Source organism: Hemiscyllium ocellatum, chromosome 2 (assembly GCF_020745735.1).
Source record: "Hemiscyllium ocellatum isolate sHemOce1 chromosome 2, sHemOce1.pat.X.cur, whole genome shotgun sequence".
In the NCBI taxonomy this organism is placed as follows: Eukaryota; Metazoa; Chordata; class Chondrichthyes; order Orectolobiformes; family Hemiscylliidae; genus Hemiscyllium; species Hemiscyllium ocellatum.
In genome coordinates, this window is record NC_083402.1 from 71,704,327 (window position 1) to 71,725,074 (window position 20,748).

At 41.5% G+C, this 20,748-nt stretch overlaps 1 protein-coding gene across 1 annotated transcript in view; it reads left to right on the forward strand.

The window, feature by feature from the left end:
• The window catches only part of hsd17b4 (hydroxysteroid (17-beta) dehydrogenase 4), a 134,510-nt gene that overhangs the window by 54,206 nt on the left and 59,556 nt on the right, over positions 1-20,748 (forward strand). Inside the window, exons 12-14 of the mRNA XM_060844657.1 lie at positions 1,268-1,377; positions 8,254-8,487; positions 14,992-15,043. Coding sequence (XP_060700640.1) covers positions 1,268-1,377; positions 8,254-8,487; positions 14,992-15,043 — 396 coding nt within the window. The remainder of the gene's footprint in view (positions 1-1,267; positions 1,378-8,253; positions 8,488-14,991; positions 15,044-20,748) is intronic.

Below are 20,748 nucleotides of genomic sequence, written 5' to 3' on the forward strand. Positions count from 1 at the left end.
GTAAACCATTTAGGACAGAGATGAGAAATTTCTTCACCCAGAGAGCAGTAATTCTCCAAAGAAAGCAATCAACACTAAAACATTGTACAATTTCAAGAAGGAATTGGATATATCACTTGGGGCTCAATGAATCAAAGGATAGGGGGAAAAGCAGGAACAGGCTATTGAGATGGATGATAAGCCATGATCGTAATGAATGGTGGAGTCGGCTTGAAGGGCTCACTGGTCTCCTCCTGCTCCTAATTACTATGTTTCTATGTTAATCTTTGTTTTATGTTGAAATTTTGTTTAATATAGAACAGTTAATATTACATGACTAAGATAGCAGTATAACATTTTCTTCAGTCGTGTCTTGACTGTTGTAAAGAAATTTCAGTATGGGCTCAGTTAATATGGCGGAGCATTGATGGTAAATCAAAACATATACAAATCAATCTGACATTAATACTGGTCTTGTGATTGTCTCTTTGGTATCAGTGCAGCTGAACATTACTGCCTTAGGTATGCCATTTGTTCCTTCTGCTGATTGGAAGGAACCCGTGCTAGCAGTTGCTGCATTGGGGAGGTAAAAGGTGAAGCTCTGATGCAGGTAGCTCATTTGTCTTGTCAATGCATCTTATTCTAATTCACATCTCCTCTTAGCTCAATTTTTTATATGAATACACAATATCAGATTGTAATGATCACTTTATTCATAAAACTTGCTGAATCTTTGTTTTAATTTCTTTGGGTATAAATAACACAGGGCAGTTGAATTTATGCATATCTGTAGACAACTTTTAAACTTTGCAGATACAAGGGTATCATTACATTGTGTTTTGTTTAGTTCATATTTTTAAGATGAATGAAAATGTATGTCATCTATTTTTGGCCATAATAAGCATAATTGTTTTAAGGCATGATTGAGTGACCTGCAGTTTTTAATTGGCCATTGGTTTTCTCTTTGATCCCTTTTTATAAGCAATCCAATGGAATTCTTATAAACAAATAAAGTACATTATAGATATTGCCTATTTGACGACTCTTTATAGCATGTGAAATTTCCTATCTGAGTTACTTCCACCGCTTTTCGTTTAACCCTATAATTATACCCATCTTGGTCATGCCTTTGGGTTCCTATAGTATATTAATGGACCCTAGTTTTGGTCTGCCCTCAATAGGGGAGAATTTCCAAGAAATTTTGAAATTTAAGTTTGATCATAGAGAATTTAAATTGGTTAGTTACAATGAGTTTAATTCTGGTTCCACTTTTGTATTTTGATTGCAGAATCAATTAGCACTCTTTATGAAGTACTGAACAAATTAAACACAGGACGAGGAGTGTCAGCAAATCCAACTAGTGGCTCAAAACAAACAAGTACTTCAGGCATCAATCCAGTAGGTCTCATACAGTTGTACAGTATGCCAATGTCATTTTACCGTATAGAGTAACTTGTTCAGTAATCTATTATTTAGACATTCTAAAGGAGCTTTACATATTTCATGTGTAAGTATGAGCTTATTTTGTTTGTCCATCAGACCTTTCCTGAAGATTGATAAATAATCAAAACAGTTTATTCATTTGGATCTTTTGACTATCTGCTGCATCCTGTCATGAAAACTGATTTCAGCATTAATATCTCATTTTAGTTATTGCTCATGAGTTAAGCTTCCATCTTTGTCTTCCTCCCTCAAATTTTATTTTCTGCTCAACCTCAACCTCAACATCTCAATCGTTAAAATATTCTTCTTTGTATTTAAGTTCCTCCCTCGCATACAACTGTAGTAGCATTCGTCTCGATAATCTTTTGCTTTCCATTGAACATTCTTTATTTTATCGTCTTGTGCATATTCTTCCCTCTAACCATCCACGTCCTATGCTTTGAAATTCCTCTATCCTAAGATTAGAAATGCGATGGTATCATAATTACACAGTGTTCAGTCCAATTTTACAATTCCTCTGAAATGGAACCATTTATTTCTGCCTGTAGCAACACCCGGATAACATCTAAGCTTGTGGGTAAGTGCAGGTAGCATTAGTGCCAGGCAATGAGCGCCTCCAATAATCAACCAACTGTGTGTGAGACAATCATTGGCATTATAATTGTGGAATTCTTACCATCAATATGCAAGGGTTTCATCATTTATCAGAAAAGTTACTTAGGCCAATCACACACATGCTACAAGAGCAAGTCAGAGTTTGAGCATTCTACAATGTTGTGCATTCTGAATCCCTATGGTGGCTCAGTGGTTAGCACTGTTGCCTCACAGCTTGAGGGACCTGAATTTGATTCCAGCTTCTGGCAGCTGTGTGGAGTTTGCATATTCTCCATGTCTGTGTGTTTTTTCCTCTAGCTGTTTTGGTTTCCTCCCACAGTTTAAAGATGTGCAGGCTAGGTGGATTATTCATGGTCAATAGGGGGTTACAAGGATAGGGTATTGGCCTGAGTATGGGAGGATGCATTTTGGAGGGTCAGTGTGGACTTGATGGACTGAATGACCTGCTTCCACATGAGTGATTCTATAATTTTATGATTTTTTTGTATGACAGAAAATGGAGTTTTATTGTGTTGACGAAGTGCTCTCTATGTATCTGGATAAGTTCTGTTCCGAAATCATTCAGGACAAAGTAATGTGTTTGATTTGATAGCTCGTACATCATCCTCCATCGAAAGGAAATGGGCAGCAGCTGCACGTGAACACTGCCGTCTCCAAATTCCTGTACCAGTCATGCATTATCCTGACTTGGATGTGTGTCTCTGTCCTTTCATTGCTGTTTGGCCAAAATCCTGAACCACCTCATATAAAACAAAGAATACAGATGCTGGCAATCTGAAAAAAATCAGAAGTATACTTAAGAGGGAAATCAGGAGGGCAAAAAGGGGACATGAGATAGCATTGGCAAATAGAATTAAGGAGAATCCAAAGGGTTTTTACAAATATATTAAAGACAAAAGGGTAACTGGAGCGAGAATAGGGCCCCTCAAAGGTCAGAAGGTGGCTTTTGTGTGGAGCCGCAGAAAATGGGGGAGATAATAAATGAATATTTTGCATCGGTATTTACTGTGGAAAAGGATATGGAAGATATAGACTGTAGGGAAATAGATGATGACATCTTGCAAAATGTCCAGATTACATAAGAGGAAGTGCTGGATGTTTTGAAATGGTTAAACGTGTATAAATCCCCAAGACCTGATCAGGTGTACCGAGAACTCTGTGGGAAGCTAGAAAAGTGATTGCTGGGCCTCTTGCTGAGATATTTGTATCATCGATAGTCACAGGTGAGGTGCTGGAAGACTGGAGGTTGGCAAAATTAGTGCCACTGTTTAAGAAAAGCGGTAAAGACAAGCCAGGGAACTATAGACCAGTGAGCCTGACCTCAGTGTTGGAGGGAATCCTGAGGGACAGGATGTACATGTATTTGGAAAGGCAAGGACTGACTAGGGATAGTCAACATGGCTTTGTGAGTTGGAAATCATGTCTCACAAACTTGATTAAGTTTTTTTGAAGAAGTAACAAAGAGTATTGATGAGGGCAGAGCAGTAGATGTGATCTATATGGACTTCAGTAAGGCGTTCGACAAGGTTCCCATGGGACACTGATTAGCAAGGTTAGATCTCATGGAATAAAGGGAGAACTAGCCATTTGGATACAGAACTGGTTCAAAGGTAGAAGACCGAGGGTGGTGGTGGAGGGTTGTTTTTCAGACTGGAGGCCTGTGACCAGTGGAGTGCCACAAGGGTCGGTGCTGGGTCCTCTACTTTTTTGCATTTACATAAATGACTTGGATGCAAGCATAAGAGGTACAGTTAGTAAGTTTGCATATGACCCCAAAATTGGAGGTGTAGTGGACAGCAAAGAGGGTTACCTCAGATTACAACAGGATCTGGACCAGATGAGTGGCAAATGGAGTTTAATTCAGATAAATGTGAGGTGATGCATTTTGGGAAAGCAAATCTTAGCAGGACTTATACACTTAATGGTAAGGTCCTAGGGAGTGTTGCTGAACAAAGAGACCTTGGAATGCAGGTTCATAGCTCCTTGAAAGTGGAGTTGCAGGTAGATAGGATAGTGAAGAAGGTGTTTGGTACGCTTTCCTTTATTGGTCAGAGTATTGAGTACAGGAGTTGGGAGGTCATGTTGCGGCTGTATAGGACATTGTTTAGGCCACTATTGGAATGTTGCGTGCAGTTCTGGTCTCCTTCCTATAGGAAAGATGTTGTGAAACTTGCAAGTGTTCAGAAAAGATTTCCAAGGATGTTGCCAGGGTTGGAGGATTTGAGCTACAGGGAGAGGCTGAACAGGCTGGGGCTGTTTTCCCTGTAGTGCCAGAGGCTGAGGGGTGACCTTATAGAGGTTTACAAAATTATGAAGGGCATGGATAGGATAAATAGACAAAGTCTTTTCCCTGAGGTCGGGGAGTCTGGAACTAGAGGGCATAGGTTTAGGGTGAGAGGGGAAAGATATAAAAGAGACCTAAGGGGCATCTTTTTCACGGAGAGGGTGGTATGTGTATGGAATGAGCTGTCAGAGGATGTGGTAAAGGCTAGTACAATTGCAACATTTAAGAGGCAGTTGGATGTGTATATGAATAGGAAGGGTTTGGAGGGATATGGGCCGGGTGCTGGCAGGTGGGACTTAGATTGGGTTGGGATATCTGGTCGGCATGGACAGGTTGGACCGAAGGGTCTGTTTCCATGCTGTACATCTCTATGACTCTATAAATTGCTGGAGAAACTTGGCAGGTCTGGCAACTTCCGAGGAGAGGAAGCAGAGTTGATGTTTCTGGTCCAATAGCCCTCCTTCAGAATGTTTGAACCTGCTGAGTTTCTCCACCAATTTTTGTCTTGTACTAGAACTCCCTACTTTGCAAAGTGGCAGCATCTGAGGTACGTAAACTGCCGTGCTTCAAGGTATAATGGTATGAACAATGAAGACTGGCTCACAGCTTTTCGCATCCCATGAGTGAATAAATCAATAAAAAATCCTCTCTAAAGACCCTTATCTTCTTTCAAGGGCTTGCATGAGAGCAAGCATTTGATCACCCTTGCAAATACACCTTCCTTTTGTTTGACATCTAGTTTGTTTCTTTTCATCTTGAAATGACTTACATTTTTTCTGTGTTAGGTACACTACATAGTTTAAATAGTAAAATATTGATGGTGGCATGGTGATGCCTGTAAGATAGTGTTATTTGGCCATATAAAGGCCTCGATTAAGGCCCATGCTCACGCATGCCACCTTAAACTTGTCCTGTCATTGTTAAAATTCCAGTGCAAGAGTGTCATCCTGGAAAAGCATGGCTGATCAGGCAGCATCCAAGGAGCAGGAGAATGGATGTTTCAAGCATAGGCTGTTCATCAAGAATGAGGGGGTGGCCCAAGGGGGATGAGAGAGAAATGGGAGGGGGGGGGGAGCTGGAGGGAAGGTAGCTGAGAATGCGATGAAGTTGGGGGTGAAGGTGATGGTTTGGAGAGGAAGATGGATAGGTCAAGAGGGTGATGCAGAGTTGGAAGGTAGGATCTGGCATGAGATGGAGCCAGAGGAAATGAGGAAACTGGTGATCAGTCCACAGCAAAGGCCTCACCTTCATCCCCCTACACTCCTGGATCAATGAATTCAACATGTGTTGCAGCATTGAACACTTCTGCCGCCTTCACCTCTGGGCTTACTTTATCTACTAGGACTCCTGCCCACCCTCCGAGGACCCCTTCTCTCACCACCACCACACCCCATCCACCTGGATGTCCCGTGCTGGCGTGACCTGTCCTCAATCTCTTTATTTCCAACTGCCTCCGGGACATTGACAGCCTCAACCTGTCCACCCTCCTCAACCACTCCAACCTCTCCCTCTCGCAATGCGCAGCCCTCCACTCCTGCCACTCCAGCCCCAATCAAACCAGCAGACAAGGAGGGGTGCAGTGGTAGTGTGGCGCACTGACCTCTACACCGCTGAAGCCAGTCACCAACTCAAAGACGACGACTCCTACTGACCCCTTGACCATGACCTCACCTCCCATCACCAAACCATCATCTCCCAGACTATACACAGCCTCATCACCTCGGGGCCTCCCATCCACAGCCTCTAGCCTCATAGTCCAGGAACCCTGCACCACCCAGTTCTACCTCCCACCCAAAATTCACAAACCTGACTGCGCCTGTCGACCTGCTCCTATCCTACCGAATTGAACGCTGCATATTTTGACACCATCCTATCTCTCTTGGTTCAGGATCTCCCCACCTACGTTCAGGACACCAGCCACACCCTCCACCTCCTCCATGACTTCCATTACCCCAACCTCCAATGCCTAATCTTCACCATGGACACCCAGTTCCTATACACATCTATCTACGATGACAAAGGCCTCCAAACCCTCTCTTTTTTCCTCTCCCATCAAATACACCAGTACCTTTCCACTGATACTCGTTTGGCTGAACTGGTCCTCACCCTTAGTAATTTCTCCTTTGAATTCTCCCACTTCCTCCGGACTAAAGGGGTAGCATTCGTATGGGCCCAAGCTATGCCTGTCTTTTCGAGTACGTGGGACAGTCCATTTTCCACAGCTACACCAACACCAGTCCCCACTATTTATTTCACTAAATCGATGATTGTGTCAGTGCAACCTTGTGCTTCCACGCGGAGATTAAACAATTCATCACCTTCCAGCCCGACCTTAAGTTTACCTGGACCGTCTGGGACACCTCCCTCCCCTTCCTGGATCCCTTGATCTCCAAGTCTGGTGACCAACTCAGCACGGACAGCTACTACAAACCCACCGATTCCCACAGCTACCTGGACTATACCTGCTCCCACTCTGCCTCCTATAAAAACACTATTGCTTATTCCCAATTTCTCTGCTTCGGGGGGCCGTATCTGCTCTAAGGAGGACCAATACTACCACAGAACATCCCAGATGGCCTCCTTCTTCAAAGACTGCGATTTCCCCTCCCACGTTGTTGATAATGTCCACCAGTACATCTCGTTCACTTTCCGCACCACTTCCCTCAAACCCCACCTTTCTAACCACAACAAGGACAGATTCCCCCACCCCACCTGTCCTCACCTTCTGCCCCACCAACCTCCAGATACATTCCATTATCATCTGCCATTTCTGGCACCTACAAGCAGACTCCAACAACAGAGATATATTTCCCTCCCAACCCGTATCTGCATTTCGTAAAGATCATTCCCTCCGTGATTCGCTTATTAGATCCATGCACCCACCGACCAGTCTCCTCCTGGCACCTTGCCACCGCAAGAATTGCAAAACCTGTGCCCACACCTACCCCCCCATCCACCTTACCTCCTGTCCAAGGCCCAAAGGATCCTTCCACATCCGTCAGAAATTTACGTGCACCTCCACATACATCATCGACTGTATCTGTTGCTCCCAATGCGGTCTCCTCTACACTGGGGAGACAGGATGCCTACTTGTGGAACGCTTCGGAGAACACCTCCGGGACACACGGATGAAACAACCCCACTGCTCCGGGGCCAGACACTTTAACTCCCCCTCCCACTCCTCCCAGGACCCATGCAGGTCTTGGGCCTCCACCAGCACCAACCCCTTACACCCAACGCCTGGAGGAAGTATGCCTCATCTTTCCCCTTGGAACCCTCTAACCGCAAGGGATCAGTGTGGATTTCACCATTTTCCTTCTCCCCACCTTATCCCAGATCCAACCTTCCAACTCGGCACTGCCATCTTGACCTGTCCTGCCTGTCCATCTTCCTTCCCACCTATCCATTCCACCCTCCTCTCCGAACTATCAACTTTAACTCCAATTTCATGTACTTATCACGTCATTGGCTACCGTCTCTCCCCCTCCTCCCCCCACCCTACATCCATCCCAATTACCTTTCAGCCCTCATTCCTGATGAAGAGCTTATTCTTAAAATGGCCATTCTCCAGCTCCTTGGATGCTGCCTGACTGGCTGTTCTTTTCCAGCACCATGCTGTTTGACTCTAATCTCTAGCATCTGCAGTCCTCACTTTGTCTCTATATAAAATTCCAGTCAAGGCAGGTGTTTGGTAGGCATGGTGCCCTCTCTTTATGCTATTACACATTACGGTTCTCTTCTGCAAACCTGCCAGCTTAATTTCAAAAGGATGGATGTGTACAATTCTAGCCAGTGAACTGCTCAGTATAATTAATACTAATTATCCTTTCAGCAATAACTTTGAGACTATAATCTTTTCCGCTTCCTGAATGACTTAACTAATATGTTTTAAAAATGAAATATTCAATTTCATGTGTCTTTTTAACTTGTAGGCTGAAGCTATAGGTAAAAAAATTCCTTTCACTGAATATACATACACCTATCTGGAACCTATTCTGTATGCTTTGGGAGTTGGCATGACCACAAAGGATCCAGACCATTTGAAATTCCTTTTCGAAAGAAATGAAGAATTTTCCTGTTTGCCTACTTTTGGGGTAATTCCTGCCCAAGGTTTCATGAACGGTGCTCTTGCATCAATTCCTGGGCTGAACTTTGACTTCACAAAGGCAAGTGTAACTTGTTTTATTGAAAATTGTTTATAAATTTGTGTGTAATTACAAAGTTAGTCTTATGTATGATAATGTAATCAACTTGAGTAACTGATTTTAACATGTTGCATTGTTATTTAACATTATTAAAATATTATTTCACAGCATCTGATACATTTTCATATTTATATCACCTGTGAAGCTCTTATGTAATTTTTCGCAAATTTCCAAATTCAATTTCTTATGTAGTCTCAATTAGAAGAAGTTTTGTATTCATTTGTGCAAATTCTGCCACAAACATTCCTGATTCCTCCAGTGGTCATCCATTTGGGAATCTTAATTATGAACTAACACATTTTAAAACAAATTTTCCTTTAGTTCCTCCACATTCATCTTGAACTGATGGAATTCCTGCTGCTGTAAATGGTAGTTCAATGTATCTTCAGTGTATAACGATTTCTAAAACAATCAGCACCTAGTTGATAAAGGAGTCCTAATTTATGTCCTGAGGAAGGGTAGGTTTGTTTGATAAATAATTTTACCACTGGCAAATGGGGCATCTAATGTTACTAAGAGAGATTTTACCATGATATTTTTTTTGACCTAGATCATAAAAAATTAGACTGCTACTGTTTGGGTTTTAAATTATAGCCTCTAATATTATGAAGCTACATTGTCAGATTCTAGGAGGTGTAATAGTTTAGTACATCTTTCAGTGCTAAGGTAGACTGGATGTTATGTGGTGCTGAGTTCGTCTCGATAGCGTCCTGTTTATCGAGTTGCTGACCAGTTGGATGACCAGCAGCTCTATAGTCCTAGCAGCATCAGATGGGAGTGGTGACCTCAATAGCCAATTGTGACAAAGATGAGCCCAGACTCTGATATGTCTGTGGTTTCCCTTAGGCCAACCTCCATGCCTTTAGTGAGGAGGGATGTGGAGAATTGGGTTTAAGAGCCTGGGATGTTTTGCAAGAGGAAATACTTCTGATGTGACCCTTAAGGTTGGCACCTTCCACACTGTGCCAACACCAGCTCCACAGCTAAAGCCTCCTGCATGGTGTGGTCTGCCCTGCTGTGAATAAAATACTGGCAGGGAGAGAATGTAAGTCCTTAATGTGGCTTTGCAAAATTTCAGACAGATGGGTAGTAGAAAGCTACCTGCTTGATCTTACAAGACCCTGTACTTTTAAATCAATTGTTGACAAGGAAGGACAAAATCCAGCCCCATGTGTATCTTCAAGATGTTGGGAAACGGAGCATGAGCAATCACAGACTAAGGATAACCATTTAAAAAAAATCCTTCAGGAGATATGGGTTTCACTGACTGGACCAGTATTTGTTGCTATTCCTAGTTGCTCTTGAGAAGATAGCTTTCTTGAACCACTAAGGGACTTCTTTACACCAAAGTTATTGGGGGTGACATATTCCAGGATTTTGTCTTTCAGAATGAACATGACAATGTTAGCTGATTATATCTGAAAGATTTAATATTAAATATGAGGTTCAGGAACAGAATTGTAAATTAGATTAGATTCCCTACAGCGTGGAAACAGGCCTTTGGCCCAATAAGGCCACACCGGTCCTCTGAAGAGTAACCCACCCAGTCCCATTTCCCTCTGACTAATGCACCTAACACTACGGGCAATTTAGCATGGCCAATTCACCTGACCTGCACATCTTTGGACTGTGGGAGGAAACCGGAGCACCCGGAGGAAACCCACGCAGACACAGGGAGAATGTGTAAACTCCACACACAGTCACCCAAGGCTGGATTCGAACCTGGTGACTCTGGTGCTGTGAGGCAGCAGTGCGAACCACTGAGCCATTGTGCCGCCCCAAATGACTATAATATTTAAGAAATGCACCATGTAGATTTTTCAGTAAGAACATTTTTGAAAAAAGAGCAGGAGTAGACCATTCAGCTCCTCAAGTCTGTTCCACTATTCATCAAGATCATGGCTCAACTCCTCTTGCCAGTTTAGCATAGCTATTAGTTCTCTAATATTTCAAAAATCTGTCTACCTTTTTAAATACGTTCATTGATTTAGCCTCCACAACTCAATTCCTTCAAATCTTAGTTTCAGATGAGTGTCCCCTTAATCTGTAAGAATGTCCTTAGTCCAAGGTTCCCCAATGAGTGAAACATTCTCTCAGCACCAACTACGCCAACGCCCCTCAGAATTTTGTGTGTTTCGATAAGAGCATCCTTTGATCTTCAAAACTCTAATGAATAAAGACCTGTACTGCTTAGCCGTTCTTGATCAGTCAACCCGTTCATCCAGGATTTCATCATTATGAATCTCCTTTCAACTACGCAAATGTTAGTACATAAATTTCTTAGATTTGGGGCCAAAACTTTACACAGTATTTCAGGTATTGCCTCACCTGTACAGTGTAACAAGACTTCCCTGTTTTTAAACTCCAATCCCTGAACAATGAAGTTCAAAATCCCTTAACCACCTTATTTATTTACTGTACCTGCATGCTAATGTTTTGTGTATCATGCACAAGGCTCACAGATCGCTCTGTGCTGCATATGCTTAAATTCATTCTCCATTTAAATATTAGTTTGCCTTGATTCTTCCAACCAAAGTTTATCTCCTCTCACTTTCCTACATTAAACTCCACCTGCAAAGCCTTTGCTCACTAAACCAACTGCAGATTTCTTTTGTCCTTATTACAATATGCTCGCTACCTATTTTTGCATCCTGAGTAAATTTGGATACATTGCATTCTGCCCCTCCTCCACATCATTAATATAATGACTAAATAATTGAGGCCTTGGGACTGATCTTTGTGACACTTCATTAGTTGAGTCATTTCAATCTGAAAAAAACATGGGTGGCACTGTGGTTCAGTGGTTAGCACTGTTGCATCATGGCGCCAGGGACCTGAGTTTGATTCCAGCCTCTGGCGACTGTCTGTGTGCAGTTTTTACATACTCCCTGTGTCGGTGTGGGTTTCCTCCAGGTGCTCCAGTTTCTTCCCACAGTCCAAGAATGTGCAGGTTCGGTGAATAGGCCATGCTAAATTGCCAATAATGTTCAGGCATTAGTCAGAGGAAATGTAAAAGTAATAGGGATAGGGCATTGGGACTGAGTGGGATAGTCTTCAAAGGATTGGTGTGGGTTTGTTGGGCCAAATGGCCTATTTGTACACTGTAGGGATTCTATGAATATTAATCCCAACTTTTTTGCACTTAACCAGTCCTCAACCCAAATAATGTGACTTCCTATCTTGTATTGGAAATGAAAATTCTAGATAAATTACAAGATTCTAACAAAGTTTACTTTCATCATTGAGTAGTATAACTGCACTAAATATTGACACAAGCATTATAAGTTGACTCAACGATGCTTATTTCTTAAGGTTTAGCATCATTGGCTCTCATTTACAAGCAGACCTATATTCCTTACAGTTGATGGGAGGTTGTCACTGGATTATTAGTCCAGGGCTAATGCTGTAGGGACATAGATTTGAGTCTCATCATGGTTAGAGCTGAAAATTGAATTTAATAAAATCTGGAATTAAAAGCTAGACTAGTGGTATCCATGTAGCTGTTTGTCAATTGTTGTTAAAAAAAATTGATTTAGTTCAATAATGTCCTGCAGGGAAGAAAATCTGCTGTCTTTATCTTGTCTGGTCAATAAAGTATGTTTGACTCTTAATTATTGCTGGAAATAGTCTTGAAAGCCACTGTATTACATCAAAATCACTACAAAGTCAAAAGCAAAGAAGGAAACTGAATGGACCACCTAATGTTGACCTGGGCAATGTAAGTGATAATGGAAAACTCTGTTGACCCTCCAAACTCCATTATTATCTGGGGACTAGTGCCAAAACCGGTAGAACTGTCCCATAGACTAATCAGGCAACAGCCTAATACAGTCATGGAATCAAGTGTGAGAAAATCAAACCTTTCAGACAATATTCCATTGCCATCACCATGTTTTTTCCATTGGTTGGACAGATCCACCAATTGTGGTGGCACTGTGATATACAGGGGAGAGAGAGTTCCCTTTCGAGCCCTCAAAACTGGCTTCACTTCCCATGAAGTCGCAATTAGGTCAAACATGGACCGGAAAACCTTCTTTTGATTACCACCTACCACCTCCACTGCCCCTTGACTAATGAACCGGGAGTACTCCATATTGAATAGCGCTTGGAAAAGGCATGAAGGCGTTTAGGCACAGAGGAGACCTAAAAGATAGCTGCCAGAGTGGATCATAGTAAGTGGTAGGGAACTAATAAGAGGAATCTTGGCGCCTCAGTCTATCTTTCGCAAATGTCTTTGCCCATGATTGTATCAGTAGATTAACCACTGCACAGTCCTTGCAGAGTCAAGGTATTGTGTTCATGTTGAGGATACTGACCATCGTGTTGTGTGTGCCGCCCACTATGCTTGATGGGGCAAACTTTGATTAGGTCTTTCAATGCAAAACAGGGCATGTGGACCATCTGCTGAAGCAAAATTATACTCAAACGCCATCCGCAATCACTTGGTACATAACCAATGCCACCAAGCTGAGTGACCAATCCTACCTAAGTGAAGAGTGCAGAAGAGCATGCTAGGAACAGCCTTGGCCATACTGAAACATGGTGAAGTACAAAGGACAACTTGACTGCCAAAGAATATAATCAGCATTCAATAAATATAGATAAATAATTCCATAAGCAACATCAGAAGTAAGGTTTACAGTTCTACATCCAGATTTAAAGAGTGTTGTACAGTTATGCAGTTAAAAGGAAAATTACCTTCAAAATATCCCTATTTTGAATGTTAAGTGAGCTGACCACTTGAATGTTAAAGGCCAGTTTGCTGCATTGCATCCATCTTCAGTTCGAAAAGCTGAGTAGATGATCCACTTCAGTCTGCTCCTAAGCCCGGCAGCAATACAAGTGGAAGTCCTCAATCAATAGTTTCACTCCACCTGATAAGAAACAGCTGAATTCACTGAATATCACAAAGGGCGTGATAACATTCCAACAAATGTACTTGAAGGTGTTTGCTCCGGAACTAAGCCAAGCTATTCAGTGGAGCTGTCATCTACCTGGCAATGTGGATATTGCCTGAGTATGTCCAGTCCACAAAAGTTAAAAATCACGCAACACCAGGTTATAGTCCAACAGGTTTAATTGGAAGCACACTAACTTTCGGAGCGATGCTCCTTCATCAGGTGATAGACTCGTTCCGAAAACTCGTGTGCTTCCAATTAAACCTGTTGGACTATAACCTGGTGTTGTGATTTTTAACTTTGTACACCTCAGTCCAACACCGGCATCTCCAAATCCTTTCCACAAAAAGCAGCATAAATCCAACCCGGCCAATTCATATTCTATCCTGGTTATCAGCAAAGTAACAGAAAGGGCAATCAATTGTACAATTAAACATCACTTGCTCAACAATAATCTGCTCACTGAGGAGTTTGGATTGTGCCAGAGCCATGCATTTCCTGTCTCATTATAGCCTTAGTGCAAACATGGACAAAAGAGCTTTAATTTTATCCGTTACTTCCATTGAGAAGGTGAGATTGACCGCCTTTAACACCAAGGTGTTATTTGACTGAGAATGGCATGAAGGATCCATAGCAAAACTAGAATTAATTGCAAAAAAGAAAGGCGAAATCTTCACTGTTTAGCATTGTACCTAGCACAAATGAAGTAATCAAGTTAGTCCTGGGACCTAATTGCATAAGTTCCTCAGAATAGAGGTTTTCCAATCAACATATTCACTGATGTCACTGAGCAGTGTTGGAACAGATGGAATTGGATCCTGGTTAAGAGGACTTTATTACCCGTAAGTTCCTCAGGGTAGTGTTCCCAGGCACTAGCATTTTCATTTGCTCTATCAGTGACCTTTCCAACTTCAGAAGTATAGATGTTTGTGCAATGTGTGGCACCATTTGCAACTCATCAGACACTAAAGCAACTGGTGTGCAGCAAGACCCAGACAAAGTCTAGGCTTAGACTGTTAAATGGCAAGTATCATTCAAGATACATGAATGCCAGACTGTGATTCTCTCCAAGAAGAGATAACCCAACCATCTCCTCTTGATGTTCAATGTCATTGCTGAATTCCTCACTACCACTATCCTTGAGGTTACAGAAACTGAACCAAAATTTACATGCTGTGTCTGTAAGAGTAGGTAACATGAATATGTGGAACAGATAGGGCAAAGGTGAGGGTAAATTCAAGAAAGAAGAAGCTTATTTTGTGGTAAAGGAAATCATTTTATATTTAATATATAGTGTATTTTAAAACTTTTGGGACTTCTCTGGTTCTTTATATTCCTGTGTTCTTCCTATTACTTTTAAAAATGAGTTTACAGACAATTTGTAATTAAGTGTTGCTTATCCAAATTATTTTAATAAATCACTCATATGTAAAATAAAATCTAAGTTGTATTATGTTTAGGACAATGGCAAACTTCTATTTTGCCAAAGTGGATAAAATTGAAGATTGTGAAAATGTTCCTTTCTGGCTTTACTATTATGTAATGGGCTTTTTAATACATATTGCAGGTATTACATGGTGAACAATATTTGGAGATATATAAACCGGTGCCAACTTCAGGTAACCATTTTGAAAATTTCCTCCTGAATTCTAATCTAAACACTACTGTGCTTCAGTATTTATTATTGTGATATATGTCTTCAGAACTGTTCATTTCGATATAGGATGAGAAATAGTACATGGTTTTTGATAAGGAGACAGAGAGAAACTGTTTCCATTGACAAAAGGTCAATAATTAGAATAAATTACAATTCTAATTAGGAAACAGTTACCAAACTACCATAAAGGTATGAGATTTTTATTTTCATAAAGTTGGTGATGATCTTGAATAGATAGCCTATACTAGCTGTTGAGGCAAAATTAGTAACAACTTTCGAAGTGAGATTGGATATGTTTGTAAATGGAAAAGTAAAGGGCGGTAGGGAAAGTACAGTGGAATGCAATGAATTAGATAGCTCCTTGAAAGAGCTGGAATGGACGTGATGGGCTGAAAGGTTTCATTTTGCTGCATAATTCTATGGAAGCATGTTTTCCCAATGCTGCCTCTGCGTCCATTGTGAAAATCATTGGTCAGAATTTTGACAGCTTACATTTGAAAGACCTTTACGAGGTCAGCTTTGCCTTGAGGGTATTATTGAAGTGAAATGTTACTGGTAAGAATTTGATTACATCAAATGGTAATATAGCCAGAGATTATGTTATTGAACTTACAATCTAGAAGGTGTGAACTTTAAACCGTAACAAATCATGAAATGATTTCAATAAATGATTTTGTTGCCTAGAAGCAGGAAAAAATATCATGAAAGCATCTAGATTGTTGTGAAATTCAACTGTCCTTTAGTAAAGGGCTACCACTTCTATCTGATCTGACCTAATAATGCAATCTTACAAAACAACAGTGCCAACATATGATGCTTCAGCAGAATGAAACCTCTTAAGATGTGTTCTTCACGGTAATGTTAAAAGGCAAAATGTGACACCGAATCATGTAAGGAGATATTAGGTTAGATGACCAAAGAAGTGCTCAGAGAGGTTTTAAGAAATGTCTCAAAGGAGAAGAGCGAGACAGACACCGATGCAGGGAGGGAATTCCAAATTGTGGGTTCTAGGCAACAAAAGGTATGATAACCAATGGTGGAGTACTTATAACTGGATAAACGCAACAGACCAAAATTAGAGGAGTGCAGAGGTGCGGTGTTGGAAGCGATCTCAAAGACATAGCAACGCTATAGAGGGATTTGGAAAAAAAAAATGCGAATTTTGACGTCAAGACCAGGAGCCAATGTAGACCAGCAAACGTGGGATGATTGTGGAGTGGAATTTGCTGGAAGTTTTGGTTCTTCAAATTTATGGATTATAGCTGGGACAGTCTTTGAATAGTTAAGCCCAGAGCTCATTAAGATGTGTTCGAGTGGTTCAGCAGCAGATGAGCTGAGATGAAGGTGGGAAAGGTCAAACAATGGTATTGAGGTGGAATAAGACCATTCAGTTGTGAGGGATACAAGTGGAAAATGTTTCACTAATTTTCTAGTTACAAATTAAAAGTGCACCACTACACTTGTAACTAGAAAAGTGCATCACGCCTCCCTTGCCCCCCTCCTCCCAACACCACCACCACAAAAAAAAACTTGTACTTGGTTTGTTTTGTACTTGGCTAATCTTGCTGACCAGCTGTTCTGGCGGTTGCTACTGGTGCCATGGCAGCTCAGTGGTTAGCACTGCTGCCTCAGAGTGCAAGGGGCCTGGGTTCAATTCTAGCCTTGGGCGACTGTCTGTGTGGAGTTTGCCCATTCTCCCCATGTCTGCATGGGTTTTCTCCAGGTGCTCTGGTTTCTCCCAAAGATGCACAGGTTTGGTGGATTGACCATGCTAAATTGTCCATAGTGTTCAGGGATGAAGAGATTCTGGGCATTAGTCAGGGGAAATGTCGAGTAATTGGGTGGGGGAATGGGTCTGGGTGGGATACTCTTCGGAGGGTTGGTGTGGCCTAGAGGGGCCAAATTATCTGCTTCCCAACTGCTAGGATTCTATGATATCTACAGTCTGCAGTCAGGATGCTAAATAGACTGGTGGACTAATCAGCATCATTTAATGTATATTACACTATGTTTCTCTCATGTGCACTTATCTGTTTTTCTGTATGTCAAAAAAAAGTGAAGTACATTTGAATATCATGGTAAATAGAACATAGAACATAACAGTGCAGTACAGGCCCTTTGGTCCTTGATGTTGCACTGACCTGTGAAATTAATCTGATGTCCATCTAACCTACACCGTTCTATTATTTTCCATATGTATGTTCAATGCCCATTTTAAATGCCTTTAACATCGGCGAGTCTACTACTGTTGCAGGCAGGCCATTGCATGTCCCTACTACTCTCTGAGTAAAGAAACTACCCCTGATATCTGTACTAAATTTATCACCCCTCAACTTGAAGCAATGTCCCCTCATGTTAGTCTTCACCAGCTGAGGAAAAAGGCTCTCACTGTCCACTCTAACCCTCTGATTATCTTATACGTCTCAATTAAGTCATTGCTCAACCTTCTTCTCTCCAATGAAAACAGCCTCAGTTCCCTCGGCCTTTCCTCATAAGACCTTCCTTCCATACCAAGCAACATCCGAGTAAATCTCCTCTGACAGAAAAATCAGAGCAAGTGTTCCTGACAGAAGGATCGGAGAAAGCATTCCTGACAGAAGACTCAATGGAGGAGGCACTGAACATTCTGGAAGACACAACATGGCTCTAATTTTGAGAGACTGAATTCTACTTTTTTTGTTGTATGAATGGGATATCAGTGTACCATTAGAATCTTGTCTTAATTGGGAATAATTAGTGATTAAAAGTGTTTGTACACTTTTAACTAGGCTAGGGATGCGGCTAGATCTGGTACAACTCTTCGGTAATTTGGCCAAAGTGGTGTCAAGGCCAATATCTTTACAATATTGAGTACTTTCATCATTGTTCTGTTGCTGCTGCATAATGCATAAAAGATGCTCAGTTTTGATTGGCTAGGTCTGTTTTGATAGTGACACACAACATGATGGAAGGTTTATGAAGACCTTCCAATACAATATACAATGATCACTCCTACCGATGCTGATGTGAACAGATGCAGGTGCTATAGGTAGATAACCTATTCTAGCAGCTGTGTTGTTTAGGTTTGGACCAGCTCAGCTGTAGGCCTAGCGGGGCGCTCCTGATGGTGGATGTTGAAGTTACTCAGTCACAGTACATTCTGTGCCATTGCCACACTGTCGTCTTCTGAGGAGTATCAATTCATCAACCTCAGAGTTTGTTTGTGGTAATCAACTGGAGATTTTCATGCCGTGTTTGACATGATGTCACGAGACTTCATGAGATTTAGCATGGATGTTGAGGACACTGAGGATGACAACTTCTGCTATGTATGACCAGTGTTTTTACTGTTGAGCCAACACTTCTGGGACGGGATGATCTCCTGAAAGGTGATTATTGTGTCAAGAACATATTCATGGAATCATACCTTACAGACAATGTCAGACCTGACTGTCAAAGCTCTCCCAAAGATCTTTGGAGCGCTTACAGGAGGGAAGGATTGTTTGTGCTGCTTTCATTTTTAATGTCAGGTTGTCCATCTGGCTTCAAGAATGCCTTTGAAAAGGTGCCACACAGGAGGCTACTGAGTAAGGTAAGGATCCATGGTATCAGAGATCAGGTTCTAGCATGGGTTGACGCTTGGCTGTCTGGCAGAAAGCAGAGAGTGGGGATAAAAGGTCCTCCTCAGGATGGCGGTTGATAACAAGTTGTGTTCTGCAAGGCGCAGTGTTGGGATCACAACTTTTCACTTTATACATTAATGATCTAGATGAAAGAACTGAGGACATTCTGGCTAGGTTTGCAGATGATACAAAGATAGGTAGAGGGACAGATAACATTGAGGAGGTGGGGAGACTGCAGAAGGATTTAGACAGGTTAGGAAAGTGGGCAAAGAAATGGAAGATGGCGTACAACTTGGAAAAATGTGAGGTCATTCACTTTGGTAGGAAGGATAGAGGCATGGACTACTTTCTAAATGGGGAGAAAATTCAGAAGTCTGAAGTACAAAGAGACTTGGGAGTTCTAGTCCAGGATTCTCTCAAGGTAAACTTTAGATTGAGTCAGTATTTAGGAAGGCAAATGCAATGATGGCACTTATTTTGAGAGGACTTGAATATAAAAGCAGGAATGTACTTCTAAGGCTCTGATCAGACCACAGTTGGAATATTGTATGCAGGTTTGGGCACCATATCTCAAGAAAGATGTACTGGTCCCAGAGCCATATATTGTGAATAGCTAGGGTTCTAGCACTGATCCTTGTGGCACCCACGAGTTAGTGCCTGCCAATTTGAAATAAACCCATTAATCCCTACTCTTAGGTTCTTCTCTGCCAACCCAGTTTCCTATCCACCTCAATGCACTTCACCCAATCCCATGTGTTTTGATCTTGTCCAATAATCTCTGATGTGGGACATAATCAAATGTTTTTTTAAAGTCTAAATATACCACATCGGCTGTCACCCCCCCGGCTACCCTACTTGTTACATTTTCGTAGAATTCCAACAGATTCATCAATAATGAGTGCCCTAGCAGTCTAAGCTTTGGATGTTGCTTTATGTCAAATTGTTTCACTTGCTGGTAATTAAAACAAACAGGAATCATGTAATATTGCATGGTTTAATTTAGATAACAGGAACTTGTCAGTCTTAGCATCGAAACTTAATCATGATCATGTCTGTTAAATTTCGGTTACTGTATTTGCATTGCAACATTAGTAATTTCAGAAATTTACTTCATTGATCTGATGTAAGGTACAGTAAGCCTCTTTTCCAAAAAATAAATAGGAGATTAATTGGGAGAAACAAAGATTATAGAAGAAAGCAAGAGGCCATTTGGCTCTTCGAGCCTGCTCTTCTGTTCATACGATCATGGCCAATCCTCCAACTCCCTAAACCCTTTGATCCCATTCATCACAAGTGCTATATCTAGCCACCTCTTAAATACATTCAATGTTTTGGCATCAACTACTTTCTGTGGTAATGAATTTCACAGGCTCACGACTCTTTGGGTGAATAAATATCTCCTTATATCCATCTTAAATGGTTCCTCCCGAATCCTCAGACTGTAACTTCTGATGTGCCCAATATTGGGAACATCCTCTTTGCACCTACCCAATTTAGTCCTTTAGAATTTTATATGTCTCTGTGAGATCCTTCCTCATTCATCTGAACTCTGATTAAGTTAGAATTGTTTGTCCTAGAGTTTCCTATCCATCTCAATACACTTCCCCCAATCCCATGCACTTTAATCTTTTGTGGGACTTTGTCAAATGCTTTCTGAAAGGCTAAATATACCACATCGGCTGTCACCCCCTAGTCTACCCTACTTGTTACATATTCATAGAATTCCAACAGATTTATCAAGCATGATTTCTCCTTCATAAATCCATGCTGACTCTGATCCAGCCACTGCTTTCTAAATACTATGCAATAAAGTCCTTGATAATGGATTCACAAATTTTTCTCACTACCAATGTTAGGCTTACTGGTCTATAATTCCCTGCTTTCTCTCTACCTCCTTTTTTTTAAATATTGGAGTGACATTAGCTACCCTCCAATCTGCAGGGACTGTACCAGAGTCTATAGAATCCTGGAAGATGACCACCAATGGATCCACTATTTCTGGAGCCACTTCCTTAAGTACTCTGGGATGTAGATTAACAGGCTTGGGAATTTATTTGTCTTCAAT